The 18382-nt window shown below is 48.0% G+C and overlaps 4 protein-coding genes across 4 annotated transcripts; 2 read left to right on the forward strand and 2 right to left on the reverse strand.

The window, feature by feature from the left end:
- Window positions 1-1226: 1226 nt before the first annotated feature.
- On the forward strand, window positions 1227-5877 carry LACBIDRAFT_303508 (oligopeptide transporter; the record flags this gene model as incomplete). The annotated part of the gene is made up of 13 exons (XM_001884072.1): window positions 1227-1282; window positions 1887-1912; window positions 2034-2043; window positions 2100-2367; window positions 2423-2590; window positions 2647-2760; window positions 2808-2910; window positions 2964-3034; window positions 3097-3128; window positions 3238-3504; window positions 5214-5221; window positions 5277-5349; window positions 5445-5877. The coding sequence occupies 13 exons, from the start codon at window positions 1227-1229 to the stop codon at window positions 5875-5877; spliced, it is 1629 nt and encodes a 542-aa protein (XP_001884107.1).
- Window positions 5878-6253: 376 nt separating this feature from the next.
- Window positions 6254-6756, reverse strand: LACBIDRAFT_329917 (uncharacterized protein; the record flags this gene model as incomplete). Its single annotated transcript, XM_001884160.1, has 3 exons — window positions 6254-6277; window positions 6377-6436; window positions 6538-6756. 3 exons carry the CDS (start codon window positions 6754-6756, stop codon window positions 6254-6256), a joined length of 303 nt encoding a protein of 100 aa, XP_001884195.1.
- A 3653-nt stretch (window positions 6757-10409) lies between these two features.
- Window positions 10410-11255, reverse strand: LACBIDRAFT_329918 (uncharacterized protein; the record flags this gene model as incomplete). Its single annotated transcript, XM_001884161.1, has 5 exons — window positions 10410-10415; window positions 10448-10467; window positions 10582-10704; window positions 10759-11062; window positions 11130-11255. 5 exons carry the CDS (start codon window positions 11253-11255, stop codon window positions 10410-10412), a joined length of 579 nt encoding a protein of 192 aa, XP_001884196.1.
- A 5737-nt stretch (window positions 11256-16992) lies between these two features.
- Window positions 16993-18162, forward strand: LACBIDRAFT_329920 (uncharacterized protein; the record flags this gene model as incomplete). Its single annotated transcript, XM_001884073.1, has 6 exons — window positions 16993-17054; window positions 17098-17215; window positions 17284-17326; window positions 17425-17450; window positions 17679-17702; window positions 17809-18162. The coding sequence occupies 6 exons, from the start codon at window positions 16993-16995 to the stop codon at window positions 18160-18162; spliced, it is 627 nt and encodes a 208-aa protein (XP_001884108.1).
- Window positions 18163-18382: the final 220 nt, after the last annotated feature.

The following is an 18382-nucleotide window of genomic DNA, read 5'->3' on the forward strand; positions in this document are numbered from 1 at the left end:
CCACCCTAAGTGCCTCTGATATATAGCGCATCAGCATCTGTCACATCTCTTTTGCTTTCCTTCTCCTCTTCTCCCCCAATTTATATTTAACCGTAAACTTGAGTAGTGTACCATATCAATTGTAAATGAACTCCACATAGTATAATGTAAGAATGGGTACCAGAATAGCCCAATATTAGCCCTAAGAAACATGTAATAGGTGCTGGATAGACACCATGAGGCTATTTTGTATCTTGGTCAGTTCTGTACCGTTTTCTACCAAATAAGTGTTGATTACCAGCTATTTGATGTCGATTTTAGGGCCTGAAGAGACGAGAGGCATCTGCCATCATATTTTTGAGATATCTGTCATGCTAAGTTTCATGATTCATCAGGAGGGTGTACTCTATCTTTGTGAGTTCTCCATCATCATCCTTAATTAAAGGCTCGTTTAAAACCTATTCTAGTGTAGTTTGAAGGTCCCGAAGAGACGAGAGGTTCGCGTGTCCGCGTTCTGGAGATATGTTCTATTTTCTGTTTTGGGGAGCAAGTACCCTAGGTCGGTCAAATTTCCATCGTTTCTTATGATCTAGGGCTCGTTTAAAACGTATTTCAGTGTAGTTTGAAGGTCCCGAAGAGACGAGAGGTTCGCGTGTCCGCGTTCTGGAGATATGTTCTATTTTCTGTTTTGGGGAGCAAGTACCCTAGGTCGGTCAAATTTCCATCGTTTCTTATGATCTAGGGCTCGTTTAAAACGTATTTCAGTGTCGTTTGAAGGTCCTGAAGAGACGAGAGGTTTGCGTGTCTGCGTTCTGGAGATATGTCCCATTTTCTGTTTTGGGGAGCAAGTACCCTAGGTCAGTCAAATTTCCATCGTTTCTTATGATCTAGGGCTCGTTTAAAACGTATTTCAGTGTCGTTTAAAGGTCCCGAAGAGACGAGAGGTTCGCATGTCTGCGTTCTGGAGATATGTCCCATTTTCTGTTTTGGGAGCAAGTACCCTAGGTCAGTCAAATTTCCATCGTTTCTTATGATCTAGGGCTCGTTTAAAACGTATTCTAGTGTCGTTTGAAGGTCCCAAAGAGACGAGAGGTTCGCATGTCCGTGTTCTGGAGCTATGTTCCATTTTCTGTTTTGGGGAGCAAGTACCCTAGGTCAGTCAAATTTTTATCGTTTCTTATGATCTATGTCTTGTTTAAAACGTATTCTAGTGTCGTTTGAAGGTCCTGAAGAGACTAGAGGTTTGCATGTCCGCGTTCTGGAGCTATGTTTCATTTTCTGTTTTGGGGAGCAAGTACCCTAGGTCAGTCAATTTTCCATCATTTCTTATGATCTATGTCTTGTTTAAAACATATTCTAGTGTAGTTTGAAGGTCCTGAAGAGACGAGAGGATCGTGTGTCTGCGTTCCAGAGATATATTACATTTTCTGTTTTGGGGGGTGTGACTCTGTCACACCGTCTCAGGCAATTCTTAGCTATTTTCTATAATCTTAGGTTCATTTAGAGTATATTCTATTACATACTAGTTGAATAATATGTACAGACAAAAGCCAATTTTATTTGTTTCGAATGAGCTAGCATGTGTGGTTGATGAGGCTGAAAATCCCGGCTCTAGCCGGCTCAAGCAGTAGCCAAGCCAGATCAATCGGCTCAGCTCAGCTCGGCTTTAATTTCAGCTCAGCTGTGGCTTGAACCAGCTAAAAGCCGAAGCCGCGGCAACACTATGCCAATACAAGGGGGGTTGAACATACTTTGTGACTTGGAGTCAGACAAAAATTCACGTTCAGCTCACGACCCGATGTCACATGATGGTAAAAAAAAAATTCTCGCTCTTTCCTTTCAACCACGATCTTCCCTGTTGCTTTTCCCTCAAGTCTTTCACTCACTATCCTGGTATCCACACGCAGCACCTCCCATGTGCGAAAGCGAATAGGTAATCTCAAACTTCTTCCTATGTCCCACATTGCAAGCTAAACTCTTCGCAGGACTCAACTAACAGCGTGGTATGGTACATCCTCAGAGTCTCTCCTTATACCCACAAGATGTCGCCACAGCCATCCTCGTGTACGTATCCCCCTTCCTCACCCATCCTACCCACTGTCTAACCTCCCTCATTCTAGTCTCTCATGGGCCTACACAGCTGTGTCCACATTCGGCCGCCTCTATGGCTCCAGCACAAGCAAGCTCCTAGCACACCTTCCCATCCTCCGCCTTCCCCTCGCTCTGTGCAAGTCCCTCGCAGGGTTCACGGCCACCTTCATCAGAGGCGCCCTGGTCGCCGTCAGGTTCTGGGGCCTTGTCGCACTATTCCCGAATGGAGGGCGGGATTTGACCTGGGCGCTTGATGGCCCAACATCGACAAGGAAGAGGCTATCGCACGCGTCCTTGGTGGGTAACCCAGTCATCTTGTCTTCAACTTCCCCTGATTGTCTCTTTTCCAGAGGATGACTCCCCTTACCCAGAGGTTCAGTCCACCGTCGCCAACACAGATGACCCCGACATTCCTGTGAACACCATCCACGCCTGGGTTCTTGCCTTGATCTGGGCCATCATCGTCCCTGGCCTAAATCAATTCTTCTTCTTCCGCTATCCCTCCGTCCAGGTTACTGCTGTAAGTTTTCTACGTTTGTTTCCTGTCCTTAGCCTTACTGTATTTTTTGTCCCTAGATTGTTGCCCAACTTTTGATCTTCCCTATGGGAAGACTTTGGGCCAGAATTGTGCCCAACGTTAAGATCTTTGGCTTCGAGCTCAACCCTGGTCCATTCTCCATGAAGGAACATGTGAGTATGCTGATTGTGTTACAGCAGCTCTAACCCACGTCCTCCAGGTGCTTGCTACTATTATGGCCTCAGTTGGTGCCGGCAGTGCATACGTGACAGATATCGTCGCCGTCAAGAAGGTCTTTTCCAACCAGACGTATAATTTCAGCTGTGAGTGTTCATGTATGCCACCCACACCTCATTTCTCTGAGCATCTTTTCTAGACCAATGGATGATCGTCATGTCCACCCAGCTCATCGGTTTCTCGATTGGTGGTATCACTCGTCGCTTCCTGGTACAGCCTTGGTGATTGTCTCAATCTGCGGTCCTCAAGGACATTTTTGGCGACACAATTAGTATATGAATGCCTGGAGCAGCAAGTACATGCCGTGAGTTATCAAAGCTACAGCTTTGGTGCCATGTATGCTTACTCCCTTTCTTCAGAATTTCTTCCCACAGATCGTTCGATCATTTCGGCAAAGTCTAGAACGTCTCCAGGATCATCAATGCCGACTCCACCTTCAACGAGGTAGAATACAAGGCCTATAGCCCACTGTTCTTGTCCACCACCTTCGCCATTTCATATGGCCTGTCTTTTGCGTCAATCATGGCTACACTCCCGCATGCCTTCCCATATTTCCGTAAAACAAATGTATACACAGGCTGGTGGTGTCCGCACCGCGGGACAACACCTCGGTGGTGGTGGGTGGGCAGGGTTGGCTCTATTGGGTTGGTGGCGGGAGCACAAGGAGAGCTTGGAAACAGGCGATGATGGTGACATGCTTATTGACTAGCATCATCTAGTAATGTTTCGTAGCTGTTTGTAATTTGAAATATATATCTACTGTACTAATCCAATCAATTCGTCGCACCCTGTGACCTGTGACCGATGCGACGAAATTTTGGTTTCGTCGCATCACCGGGGAAGGTGTGACTGCCTGAAAATTTCGTCGAAATGTTGGAGTAGCCCTCTGTCCATAGATAAATTTAAATAGTTCAGATAACTTCGCTAGAGAGACTTAGAGGGGGAAAAAATCGATTTCTAATGAAAAAGGACCCCCAATTTTGCTTATTTTCCGACTGACCTGGTGGTTTCGTCGCTGGCCCCTGTGACCTGTGACCCCTTAGAATTTCGTCGATTTCGGACCCCCTGTGACGCGTGACCGACGAATTGATTGGATTAGTACAGTATTCTGCATTTACTCTAAGCTGGTTTCTATCTGTGCTATGTCATACAATACTGTCTATATCTGCCTATGTATAACTACAGGACTTCTTTAATATGATACCATGGGCAGCTATGTCGTGAGCAGCTAAGGCTATATATGTAATTATAGTGCTATATAAACTGGTGGTGATGCTATGGGGTGCTATATAAAGGGGGGGTTGCAAAAGTGCTACTGTAGCTATCAGAACTATATTGTGCGATGTCGCAACCACTTTTTTTCCTGATGATGACGGGTCGAGGTCCCCGCCATCAACGATCCGATAGCGCGGACCAGACTTTCTCCGGCTGAGAGGGACCAAGACAGTGAAAGTCGAGTTGCAGCGGCCGAACATATTCTGATACCCCACTCGCTTCCCCCTTTTCCCTGCCAATCGGCTTCCACAACACTCGAGGTTTTGCCTGACGCCTCTTAACGGTCCCCGCAAGTTGCCGCCTTCCAAATGAGGTCGCCATCGACGTTGGTTGAAAGACTGTATGATGAATTTCTCAGCTGACATCACAACGACCCTCTGTGATATTGAACTCAACCCGTTTGCACTGGCTCTGTATCTTCAACACCGCTCTCAAAAATTTGAGGAGGAATGGCGAGGACGAATGAGTTGCGAACGAGAGGAAATTGGACAAGTCCACTGTGACAGGGCAAGTGCATTCCGTCGAGTGAGATTGCGGTTGGAAATAAATTCGAAACACGAGGTACCTGATCGAGGAGCGAAGTGCCTGCTGAGTTTGTTGAGCTAGGCGTGATGGGGCAGTGGTGCCATACTTAGGCTGGAAGACCGTCGTGACGCATGCTCGAATATGCAACGCCAGAGTTGGTGGAGGGTGGTGGGTAGATGGACGAAAAGAGCGAGAGAATGGCCGACGATGGATTCGGCAGCGTAAGGCGTCGGCCCTTCCGAACGTTCTGGTTTGAGAGGTGTTAATTCCACTGTCGAGGTGGATATACGAAGACGAGGCTTAGGGGTACTCTCAACCACAGCAAAACTCTTGATTTCATCCATCTCGACCTCGTCGACAACATCACCATCTTCACTACTCCTGCACTTGTTTGCCACTGCTCTCGCGATCTTCCAAGGAGGCCAAAGTTTTCTAGAGTCAAGGTGTGTTTCAATACTACATGTTAACATTGTTGTAGTCATTCTCCGACGATACCCCAAGCGTTCGGTTTTCATTCCCGTCATGGACCGCGAGCGGCATTTTATTCTTACACACTACTCGAAGTCAACGCCGCTCACTGAGCACGTAGACCACAGGGTACGCACAATGTCCTCACGCCACATCCAGCCATTGATCTTTATATTTGATCTAGTCCCACCACAACTTCGAAGAAATCCTTGGACGTTACCTTTACCTCCGCGAAATACAGACACAAATCTCAATTTGTAAGTGGGTAACATTTATCAAGAGCTCCTTTTGTCGTAGCCCTGACCTTCTCTTGTTCCAATCAGGTTAGACTACATAGTACATTTGTGAACAGAGGTCACCCCAACCGAATCCAAGCCGAGGATTCACGAGTTGTCTGGCAAAAATACGGCGCACCCCATCCAGCCCACTTGCTCCCCTCAAATCTACCTCTCGAAAGCCTAGACCATCTCCGTGACGCTCATGCACACCGCCGTCTTTGCCCTGACATGGCTTTTTCCTTTCAGATTTTGCAACCTACCGGGTATGAGCAGCCTCACGTAGTATATCGTCACCAGGATCCTGACACCACGATACGCAGCTCAAATGCATACGGCATACTGATCGTCATCTTTCTCTTCCCCCTCACCGCATACCAAGGCATCGTAAATCGGAAGAGTCGACGTTTATCCCCAGATCGAAGATCCGCTGTCGCAAGGGTCATGTTGAACGCTCGAAGGTCCGGAAGACTAACGGGTGGAGGTGATTGTGTTGAATGTGTGCGTTGAGCCGGTGTTGGGTGGTCAACGTGGTTTCAGGGGTTGTGTTGAGAGGGCGGTCGCAGGCGCAGTGGAGGATGAGGAGCCGATGTTGACTAGGAAGGGTCGTTGGGGGTCGGGGACGGGATCTGCGTTCAACGTCAGCATTGACAGCATGTCTGGTGTCAAGATCCTCTGAGTTGCGGAGGCTCAGCAGCGCATCTCTTTTGTGTACACTCCAGTAATGAAAAATTGGCGCCATTTCAGCATGAACAATGGGCTCAGCCTCGGTCTCACAGGTCTTCGAGCTATCGGGAAGCGACAAACGACGAAAACACAAGAGACTTGAAGCTTGAAGCTTGAAGGCTTTACATAAGAGCGGGACCAGAAAGTGATCTATTTTCTTTCACGGCTTTTCAGTCATGCTTCTCTGGAGACGAAACAGCGTCATTTCAAAAATTTCCCCGGCGTGGTGGAGGAAACACGTGTTTACTTTTGTTTGGATCGCAGGTCATTGCGTTGAACGGACCTTGGCGCCAGATAATTGCTCACCTGCCTCATCGCACAGCGAAGCGACGAAAGCAAGCGCCTACATTTTTAATTTTGCTCTTCGAATGCAGAACACGTACGAGTTCGGTCACTTTAGTTTGTGCGTCTTCTCTTCCTTTATGACAAGTCAGTACGACTCACCGTCCTCTTCCTAGATTTCGTCCGCCGCTCGACGCCTTCCTCCGTCCCCGTCATCCAAGCCGTAACGACCGTAATCAAACGCGGAGTTATCGAGGTCATTCCACGATACGCAGCTCCAGCATACAGATCGTCACCCACTCCTTCCCCCTCACCGCATACCAAGGCATCGAAGAGTCGACGTTTATCCCCAGATCGAAGATCCGCTGTCGCAAGGGACATGTTGAACCCTCGAAGGACCGAGAGACTAGCGGGTGGGCATGATCGTGTTGAATTTGCGCACGTTGAACCGGTGTAGCGTGATCAACGCGGTTTGGGTGTTGTGTGGAGAGGCAGGGTACAGGCGCAATGAAGGACGAAGAGCCGATGTTGACTAGGAAGGGTGGAATTGGATGCTGAATTCCAAGAGGCTGAGCCGTTGCGGGTCATGTATTTGGGTTGTGTCGTCGACCGAGGGAGGATTGAGTGGCTGAGGCTCTCTCCTGTCTGGGGAGGGTGTTTTCTGGGAGTGGAGAATCTGAGTGGCCAAAGAGACCTGGTTGCATGGGGGAAGCCAGAAGTTTGCGGTGGAGGAAAATGGCCGATCGAACGGTGCGCATGTTGGTGGATTCATGGGGATGGTGATATGTTGTTTCAAGGTAGAAACCTCCGCTACTAGCGCTGTGGTGAGTTGGTCTACTGAAGTAGTCGCAATGATGCGGACTGTAACATATGCTTGAACTCGATTCAACGGGGGTTACCGTGATAAAAGAACGAAATGAACTCCTGGGACATTATATGCGTGATTTACAGTGCAGAGGAGCCATGAGAGGCCGTGAAGGCGATGATGTCGACGAGATCGTCCATTGCTTGTGCGTCTCACCAACACCAGTACCTCCTCCCAAAATCTCAGCCCTCAGCACCTCCTCCCCTCAGCACTCCGCGCTCGTACTTCAGCTGGTGACGGACTCTACTCCATCACGCCCCTAAACCAACTTCTCCTCTGTAAGTGGCATCTGGGATTCACTAATCCCCTGGTATAAACACCCCTACGCACAACCATCAAAAGGTATGTTGATCCGGGTGGGTACATGCTATCATGACATGGTTCTCTTTTCGTGGGCCTCGCTCAAGGTGGACTGTGGCCGAAGAATAGGGGATTGAAAGAGAACCCAACGTATGGGCCCGTATCGAGTTTTCGAATAGGCGACAAGGGAGAGAGGCTAGGATGGGCAGGGACTTTCAATGCCAACGAACTCCCTCTGGGGCGGGTCCTCTTTGGTCGGCTAATCCGTGCCTTGGCGCTGGAGGGTGGTGATGTCGTTGAAGTCGACACAAGTCAAGGATGACACCTACGCGTCACTCTCAACCTCCCTGCCAACAGCCCGACCATCATCAACTTTCCTCCTGCTCGGAGCAGCCTCCTCACACAACCTTCTCTCCTGGTCATTCAACAAGACTCGCTTCCCCAGCCTCTCCACCCCCCTCACAAGCTTTCCGTACTCGCGGCTCCATTCCCCCGTCAACTCCAAGATCTCATGCTCATACGCCTCCTTCATCTTTCCAACAACCCGCTTACTCCTCCAACTTTTGAATGAGATCCTTCAGCAACTCTAAAAGCCTCTTCTTCCGAACGTCCGAGGCCATCTGTTCCGCTGCCCACGTATTAGCAGGCACCCTCGACCACTTAATCTTCTCTCCTTCCGCGATGAGCTCATCGATCTGTCGTTGCATCTTGGTTGGAGAGCAACAGGCGATCGCAGAAAGCCTCGAATACATTAGAGCATTTCGACACTTTGGTGGACTGGAGTGTCTCGGAGGCCTTTCATCTCTCGCTGTTGTTTCCAGACGCGGTTCATCAACAAAAGCCGCTCGCATCAAGCTCGCATACGTCAGAGAACGCTGAGCTGACGGCGTTAGGCGTGCTGTTCTGACTCGGCGGATGTTGGGCGGACATGATCGTAGGGCGTGCGCGAGGAGTGTTGTAATGGCGTGCACAGTGGTTTCCCTTCGTCCACACCACAAGGGGGAGGTTACGCCGAGTTTGGAGTGCATATTCCTTTCTAGCTGACGAGCGAGCTCTATGAAGTCTGCGAGGTCATGAGGGTGTGGTACCGCTATGAATGAAGGCGGTGTGTGCTGGTGCGTTGTGGGTGAAGGTGCGGTGGGAGCGCAGCTAAGTTGGGGCAAAGTGAATCCCGAAATTTGGTCATGCATGCAGAGTAGCAATGTCAGAACTTTTTGTTCGGAATGCTTGTGTCCATGAATGTAGTACGATGCTGACTGGAAAGAGAGGGGAACGGGACACTGATGAAAGAGCGGTTGGTGTCCTTGAACTGTTCCCACATCGAAGGGGTTGTGGTGTGTGATGTGGATGAAAAGGTTATGGATGAAATGGTACAAACGTGCTGGGGCACGGACGCGAAGCAGGCAGCACAAATTCGACTTCTTTGTCCTATGTTCGTTGCTCTAACGTCGTTGAATGAGGGACGAATCGACTACATGACATCAGAATCACGATCACTGCAGAAAAGAAGACATACCACGTACCCTCAATCCCACGTCAGATGACTCTGTTCAAACTCATCGTTCACGACAAACATCTCTATGTGCGTGAGCATTGCTGTGACGTGAAGTAGCCTGTGGCGCAGAGGAGGAGCGTCGTCATGTGTTGCACGAATTGAGCCAGGTGGGTAGCCATTCGTCCTAACTTTTTGAGGGGAGAGCCATGGCAGGAAACTGCTACAAACGTTTCAATGATGCCTCACGATAGAGGCAACTCTCATGATTACCTTCTCGGTCGTCGGATACCTCTCCCAAACCTCTCCTGCCTAACGTACGCTTTAATTCCACGATGTGACAGCCGTCGAGCACGGAGTTAAGAGTGAGACGCCTGTATCCTTGCGGTTATCGTACTAATTCCTTTTGAATTCCTTTAGTCGAAGCAATGGCCGACGAGTGCACGAGCAGCGCCAAGGGCGATGGTGACGACGAGCTCGTGGTGATGGTTAAGATCAACTTCAACGCTCAACGTTCAACGTTCAACACTTGCCCAGGGCCGATTATTTGAACATTTCTACCCCAATTCGACATACTTAAGTATCACCTTGGTATCACCCTCCCGCAAACTTTACAGCTTCCTCGAATGTCCTTCTCCCATTCAACGGGTCACTAGGTCTCTTTGGCCGCCCAGATTCTCCACTCCCAAAAGATTCCCTCCCCGGAACGGAGCGCCCCAGCCGCTCATTCCTCCCTCGATCGACGACACAACCAAATACACCCACGACGGCTCAGCCTCCTGGCATTCAACATTCAACCCACTCACTCCTCACCTCCTAGTCAACATCGGCTACTCATCCTCCACTGCGCCTGTACCCTGCCTCTCTGAAAAAACCCCCAAACCGCGTTGACCACCCAACACCGGCTCAACGCACACAGATTCAACACAATCATCTCCACGCGTTAGTCTTCCGGTCCTTTGAACGTTCGACATATCCCTTGCGACAGCGGATCCTCGATCTGGGGATAAACGTCGACTCTTCGAGTTTGCGATGCCTTGGTATGCGGTGAGGGGGAAGGAGAAAATGACGATGGAGTATGCCGTATGCTTAGCTGTGTATCGTGGTGTCAGAATCGTGTTGACAATACACTAGGGGAGGCTGCTCATACATGGTAGATTTTCGAATCTAAAGGGAGGTGAGAAAGCCACTTCACGGCAAAGAGGGTGCATAAGCGTCACGGAGAAGGTCTAGGCTGTAAAGAGGTTGATTTGAGGGGAGCAAAGGGGCTGGACGGGTGGGAAGTGGTTTTGCCAGACAACTCGTGAATCCTTAGCTTGGATTCGGTCAGGGTGACTTTGTTCATGAATGTGCTACATAGTCTTTCGTTACTTGAGGTCAGGGCTACGACAAAAGGATTGATAAACGTCACTCACTTTTGAATTGAGATGCGCGTCTGCATTTCACGAAAGGTATAGGTAACGTCCAAGTATTTTTTTCAAAGTTGTGGTGGGACTAGAACAAATATAAAGATTAACTGCTTGATGTGGCGTGAGGGTATTGTGCATACCCTGCGGTTTACATGCCTGAGCGGCGTTGGCCCAAGGGTTATGTGCCGCTCGCAGTCCATCGTTACATGCTTCGACGGAAATGGAAACCGAACGGTTTGTGGGAACGAAACGTTGGGGAATTACTGCAACAACGTCAACATGTAGTATTTAACGACAGAATTAACTGTTGCACTCACCTCTGCCCCGACATACGACTCTCAACTCAATGTTGATGTGGAGCGCATCAAGCTGCCGGGATATACCACCACCACGAGGGATCCAGGGAAGGAGACACCAACGGTTGTGCAGTTCTGGTATGTCGTAAGATGTACACGGTAGTTTGGAGATACATGTCGAAGTAGCAGGGCAGTTGGGCGGCTGATCGAGAGCGTACTGGGGTCCTTGAATCAGCGGCTCGACAGCAGTCTGTCGGGCAAGATAATAGCGGGTCATTTTACTTGTAAGGAGCGAGAAAGGCTCGGAACGCTTAGTGGGGTGCCACTAGATGTGTGCTATAAGTGTCGTTGAGTCAGTCATGTGAACGGTACGAAGTCAGAGCTTGACGCACCTTGATTCTACAAAAGGTTCTCCTACTTGAAAGATCGCGAGAGCGTAGCAAACGAGTGCAGGAGTAGGGTTTGAGTTTAACGCCACAGAGGGCCGTTGCTGATGCGGTGTTAGCTGAAGAGTTCATCATGCAATCTTTCAACCAACGTCGATGGCGAGACCCCCTTTGGAAGACGGCAACTTGCGGGGACCGTTAAGAGGCGTCAGGCAAAACCTCGAATGTTGTGGAAGCCGATTGGCAGGGAAAGGGGGGAAGCGAGTGGGGTACCAGAATATGTTCGGCCGCTGCAACTCAACTTTCACTGTCTTTGTCCCTCTCAGCCGGAGAAAGTCTGGTCCGCGCTATCGTTGATGGCGGGGACCTCGACCCGACATGATTCATTAAAAGGAAGAAGCCATGCGTCCGTGTAGTCTGAAAGGCACTCCCGATGATCGACATCATCAGGAGGACGGTGGGAAGGACCAAAAGCGTAGTTGGTGGAGGGGGAGCTGTGGAATGGGCATGCTGTTAAGTTTGAAGGAAATGCTAAGGTCGGCTGTCGTTGGTCGTTGGCTTCATTGAGAAGGAGTGGGCGAATGTGGGTGTGTGAGGGTATAGCTGGGATAAGTAGCTGGGTAAATAATCCTTAGCTACCGTCGGTTCAAAATAGAAAAGACTATGAGCTCACTTTACATTCTCTCCAACAGGCAAACCGATGTAAGCACGGCCAATTGTAGGGACTTGACGAATCAAATATATTGGCACTCGAACCGACCCGCTAAGCCACCGCGCAGCAACTCCAGCTCCGAATTTTCAGCTATCAAAATGGATGTTCAGAGAGAGGCGAACTCGACGATGATCCGGCCACTCACTTTGAGAGAATGTATTGTTAAGACGAGAAAAGAGACGCGTAGATTACGTGCTGTTTTCTGGTTTCAGACACCGCGCAACCAAATCTGCCATGACTACTACGAGAAAGAAGGTCAGCCAGGCCCACGTTCGTAGAGTCCACTTGTAACCACGGCCTATACATCAGTCCAATAGGCGCGTTCGGCGCCAACAACGGACTTTATTCTCTCGTCGTGAGCCCTGCAGGTGCCATACATAACCAACACTAGAAAGTCGAGCCCACTCACCAAAGACAGTAAAACATCGAGGAATGAGAAAGACGAAGGCGAGGGCTTGGAGAAGACTGGAGTCAAGAGTCGGAAAAGCCCGGGCACGTTCATGTTTGTAAAAATAGACACAGGCACGCCTTCACCTCGTGGCGTGATTGGGGGGTGGGTGCACTGTTTGGGCGCTGTCCTTTCTTTCCCTCCCTCATCCTGAACGTCCATCTTCGATATCTCAACATGAGCGGAGCGAACTTCTTTGCGGGCGCTCACCACTTCGTCGCCAACAACGGCACATTCATTGAAGCTAAGACTGTGAGTGTAATGTTCGCTAAAAGTATCCGTCAAGCAAGTTGACGGCGTTGGATCTGTTGCAGGTCAATATCCACAGCAATAAGATGACGGGGTTCATTCCCATCATGCCAAACCCAAGCACTCGGTTCACTGGGCGTACAGAAGCCATCGCGAAACTCAAGAGGCATTTTTTTACCAACCCAAATGACATAGTTCAGAAGAGAAAGGTCTTCTTGTTATATGGAATGGGGGGTATTGGAAAGACTCAAATTTGCTTAAAACTTGCTGCGGAAATGTCTGATAGGTGAGTACCTACTAAACACTAGTCTGACCCTACCTGAAAAATTGAATTGTCCCCAGCTTCTCTCATGTTTTCTGGGTTGATGCATCCTCCTCCGGTACCATCATGCAGGCACTGAAGGGTATTGGTCAGTCTTGTGGATTGGATGGCTCACCTGACTCTGCTCTTGGGTGGATTGGCTCACTGAAAGGAAATTACATCCTGATCTTTGATAATGCTGATGTTCTGTCACCTGCTGCACTGGAGGTGTATTTCCCACCTGGAATGAGGGGAAACATTCTGATAACTAGTCGTAACTCTGCCATGATGACTCTGACTTCACCTCAGAATTCTCTTGAAGTGACTGGATTGGAAGAGAGGGATGCTATTGAACTACTTCTGAAAGCTAGTTGCTTGGATTCATCCACATCAGATGTTCAAATCCAAGCCTCTAAGATTGTAACAGATCTCTTCTGCTTTCCTCTTGCTATTGACCAAGCTGGTGCTTATATTGCTTCTGGGGCCACCACTATTGGAGACTATCTAGCAAAGTATTCAGAGCACCGCAAAACATTATTCTTTCATGCTGAATTTACTGGAGCTTCTAAGTATAACAAAACTGTCTATGAAACTTGGGAGCTATCATACAAAGAAATTAAACAAAGGGCTAGATCTAATGATTCTCATAAGGCCAATGCAGCCAAGAGTGCAATGCTACTTCTAAAATTATTTCCTTTCTTCCATCATGAGGAAATATCTGAGGAAATCTTTTCTTATGCTGCCCTTCAAAAAGATAAGAAAACTCCTATGTTGGGTTTACCTCTTGCCAGTTCACTGCTGGATCGAAAACTACTCCCTCTTTGTGAGACAGGTACTTGGGATAATTTCATTTTCAGAGAGGGAATTCGAACATTGCTGTCTTTCTCTTTAATCAAGAGGGGCCTATCTGATAATGTATATGCAATGCATCCACTGGTTCATACCTGGGGCAGGGACAGGTTGACTTTGAATGAGAGGAAAAAATGTTGCTTAATGGTGTATGTCACATTGTCTTGTTCACTAAGATGGAACACAGGCCAGTCATATGGATTCTGGAGGACCTTGGTAACAGTCTCCAAATGTCAGACAAGGAGACTGGATTCTCCTTGTCATTCAGTTTATCGTTCTGACATGTAAAAAGATCCTCTCATTCATCAGCGAATTTTTTGAACCTTGGCAATCTCTTCCTGACCTTTACAATGACTGACATTCCTCTGACAATGGCTACTAGTGCTGAAAGCTCCACTGAAAGCTCTCAAACTGTGGCTACACCTGTCTCTGATTCTTTCGCCACTGTTCCTCGTGTCCCTCACACTCATACATCACCGGCTATCATTCAAATGCTGAAAAACTTGCCGATGATCTCCATACTCCAGGATCCAGATGAATAAAGAAATTGAAGAAGAGAATGCTGAAAGATCTCAGAAATCTTTCAATCACATTGACCTTAACCACTTCTGTGTCCCTTCTTTCGTGGCTTCCTTCCCTGGTCTGATCTATTCTGAACTGGCAAAATGGATTGCAGATGAAGATATTAAATTAAAATTTGAACGGAAGCCTGCCGACGAACAGAAACTCTCTGCAGAAGATGCTAGGATTGTGAAGTGACGCTGCATGAACGGACAGAAGATGGCTCCCTGGGTTGTGGGAGTTCCATGGCAAGCTACGTTCCCACAAAACCTCTTCAACACTGAACTCTGCATTGCTGTTCCACTTCCTTTCTTTCTCAACAAAAATCTGAATATCTTGAACATTGAGGTGTCTACTCTAGCAACAACGAAGACCAATCTGAATCCTGGTGAGACAAAAGGTAATGTCATATTGGATATTGAAAAACTCTCAACACGTCCTGGCAAGGAACTATCTTTATCTTGTAGCCAGTGGACTGAAGCCACAGGGAGCATGTACCTTTTCCAAAAGGAACAGGACGAAGAAGGCACACATGAAGCACACAGCACTTGGTACAATGATCATTTTTGTTTCTACACTTCTCAGGACACCAAGGATGAGCTTTACGATGCATGGAAAGCTGATGAATTAAAATTCCATCAGGAACACTGGGCAAAATACAGAGAATTCGACATGGCCTGCTACTATCAGGCTTACAAATTATCTGAGAAGCAGTAGGAAATGATGGCTGACATCCATGGCATGATCTCATTGTCAGCACCCACAAAATCTTCTTTCAGCAGCACTGCCAACAAACTTGTTCTGAAACTCACCCCTCGCTCCTCCCAGTCATGTCCCTCACAGCCCTTTCAATCAGGTAGTGGTCAATCTTCCTCCTCAACACCTGACTGCCTCATCTGTGCTGAGTGAGGTCACAATGCGACCCAACACATGGAGAGCACTGCACCCATCAAGTTCAAAAGTGACGGCAAGTTGGTATGGGCAAAGTACACTGACCGCAATCTCCTCAGCCCCAACAACCATATTATATGCTTCAGCTGGAATCTCAGAGGCGACCGTGGACATCCTGTTCCCACAAAGATGTCCACATCCACATCTGCTCCTTCTGTGGGAGCAAAAACCACAATGCCTTCGCATGGATTTGCCACTCACGACCTGCAAATTGACGCATTTGTCCAAGCATGATTGTCTCTTCCTCTCTCCTACTCAGAATTCTCCTCTTCAATCATCTCTCATCCTCCTTTATTCAACTCTTGTCCTGCAGAGACCCTTTTATTCAATCACATTCTACACCCTTACAATGCTGACACTTTTGAGGCCTTATTGCACAAGCACCATCTTTTCGATAACTATTCCCTTCTCCCTTCTAAGTGCCTCGGCTTCCCTATCGGTCATATGCCTCTGCCTAGTGTTTGGAAGTCCAGTCACAGGACTGGAAAAAGACCGTGACCAGACCGGACCGTGACCTATCAAGACTGCAAATTATCAGGACCAACAAAGACTGTAACCGCAGTTCGGTCTACGGTCCTCTATGGATTCCAAAAATTCAAGACCGAGCAAAAACCGGATTAACCGGTCAAAGACCAGTCTTTCAATAGAATACATTTATCTCTTGTGTTTTTGATGAGAACCAATGAAAATGCATTCATCAACAAATTGAGAACAAAGAAACAATTTCGTTCTCAACTACCACCACACCAACCATCACCACGACTTGACCACGACGACCTCCAATTCATCACCATCGCCACCACCACCTCCCACAATCATCGTTCAACCAGCGCCAATCACCCCAACAATGACAACAGCTTGGAAATGGCGGCGCCACAATGCCATGTCACCAGCCCCACGTTGAACGGACGAATGACGATGATGGACGGCGACGACATGGCACATCAACAGATGTGCCACGTTGTCCAGACAGATGATGACGGAAGTGTCTACGTTACTGGAGGTGAGCAATGCGACTGCTCTCTGCCTCGCCTTTTTTCACACACAGAGCAAGGGGCATGTCATTACCGCGATGTGGAAACAACCACCACCTCCCCATTCGACTCCCAACTAGTGTTTACAGGTCTGGTCCATAGGACTGAAAAAAAAACATGGACCGAACTGAACCGGACCATGGTACGGTCTTTTTTCGGTTGCAGTTGCCCAAATTTGGGGTTGGTCTGGTTGCCGGTTGCCTCATTTCAAAAATCTTTTAAAACTGTTCAAAGACCGGTTTAAATCGGTTGCAACCGGTTAAACGGTCACATGCGTTACATAGCCTTGTAACCACGTTTTTTACCTTTGATTGGGTTTTTGGTTCATCAAAAACGGTTAAGAACTGAGAAAGATATAACCAAATCCATTTTGGCACAAATACTTGTTTGTGCAACTTGTACCAGAATGACTTTAATTCTAACTCACTCAAACTTTCATCATTTTGCTTGATTCAATTGTTGGATATTGACATTTTAACTATGAAAATATACTCACCATCTATCAATATATGGTATGCATCAAATAATTTACAGTTGCCACATTACATTCTGCCCGAGTCTTTAGGAGATGTAATTCGGTTTCAGTCATAGCTATGTCAAACCTTCATTAAATTTCTTAAGAATTGGTGGAATGATGGGTATTTATATGTTTTACTATGATATATAACCAGTTTATTTTTTAGAGTAATAATAATTGAGATACAAATAGTTTATATTGCTATGACAAATTTTACGCAAAAAGACCGGTCTGAATCGGTCTGAACATGGTCCATGGACCGCAAAAGACCGGTCCTAGGTGGTCCGGTTCGGTTCCCTCAATATCTGGGTCGGTCCTGGACCGGTTGCGGTCCACGGTTGCGCGTTTTCAGGGCAAAAAACCGGACTGAACTGGACCTGCGAACACTACTCCCAACCACCTCCCTGCGAACACTACTCCCAACCACCTCTGCACACACTAATGATGACGATGATGTGGCCATGGATGAAGTGAGCACACGCCGTTTCGACGGTATGAAGACGATTTGGCACATCCGTTGACGTGCCACGTTGTCCAGACACTGACAACGCAAGTCGTTGTCACTGCACACTTCAATCCAGGTGAGCCGCATGACTCTTTTCCCCCTTTCCCTCTCCTTTGTTCATGAGAAACAGGGGCGACATGGCAACAGATGATCAAACAATGACACCCAAAACAGTCAACGTCCAGGAGGGCAATGTCGCCGTCAGTGCCGGCAACCATAAATGAGAAAAATGACGATGGTCATAGACAACAAATGACGGGTAGCGTGGCATGTCCGTTGACGTCGATCCAGGTGCGCAATGTGACTCCCTTCCCCCCCTTCTTTGAAATGAGAAGCAGGGCCATGTCGTTGTTGGTGACATGGACGAATGACGACGTTTACGCACAGACAAACAACGTCGTCGACGATGCATGGATGAATGATTACAGATAGCCTATGTTGACGATGACCTGGTGCGTCAATGAACGGTACAGGTGGATGTGAGACAGCTGCGGTTACCCATACATATTGCTTGCTACCAGTCGCGTATGCTGACCCCTTGTATATTAAAATACTTAGAACATTGTTGTTTCATGGCTGCCTGACCCCTACAAAGACCGGTCTAGACCAGTCGCAAACCGGTTAAGACCAGGACTGGTTAAAACCAGTCTTGTAACTGCAAAAGACCGCAAAAGACCGGTCTGTTGCAGTTCGGTCTGGTTTTTTGAACTTTCTCGAATTGGGAGGACTGGTTACGGTTACGGTCTAAGGCACTGGGCACCAAAAGACCGGACTGGACCGGACTTTCAAACACTACCTCTGCCCTCCCAGACTATTATCATGCCTAACAACCCCTCGATCTTGTCTTATCCTGACACCATCTCTGCAGGGCATTCAGTAGATACACTATGGAACCATAACAATAGAAATTGACAATTGTCCCAATAAGTCATAGGGCTACCCCAATGGGCCCAATTACAAAAGACATTATGATACTATACATTGGCCCAATGATGTGACAATATGTATATTTGATCGTTGGGCCCAACGACGGTGCCACTGTCCAAGCTAAGGGTTTATAGATTGGCCACATGGCTTAAATGGGGGTAATTTTGGCTGTTGATATATGATGGTATTAAGGTACCATTGATAG

Source organism: Laccaria bicolor, genomic scaffold (genome assembly GCF_000143565.1).
Source record: "Laccaria bicolor S238N-H82 LACBIscaffold_24 genomic scaffold, whole genome shotgun sequence".
Taxonomy (NCBI): Eukaryota; Fungi; Basidiomycota; class Agaricomycetes; order Agaricales; family Hydnangiaceae; genus Laccaria; species Laccaria bicolor.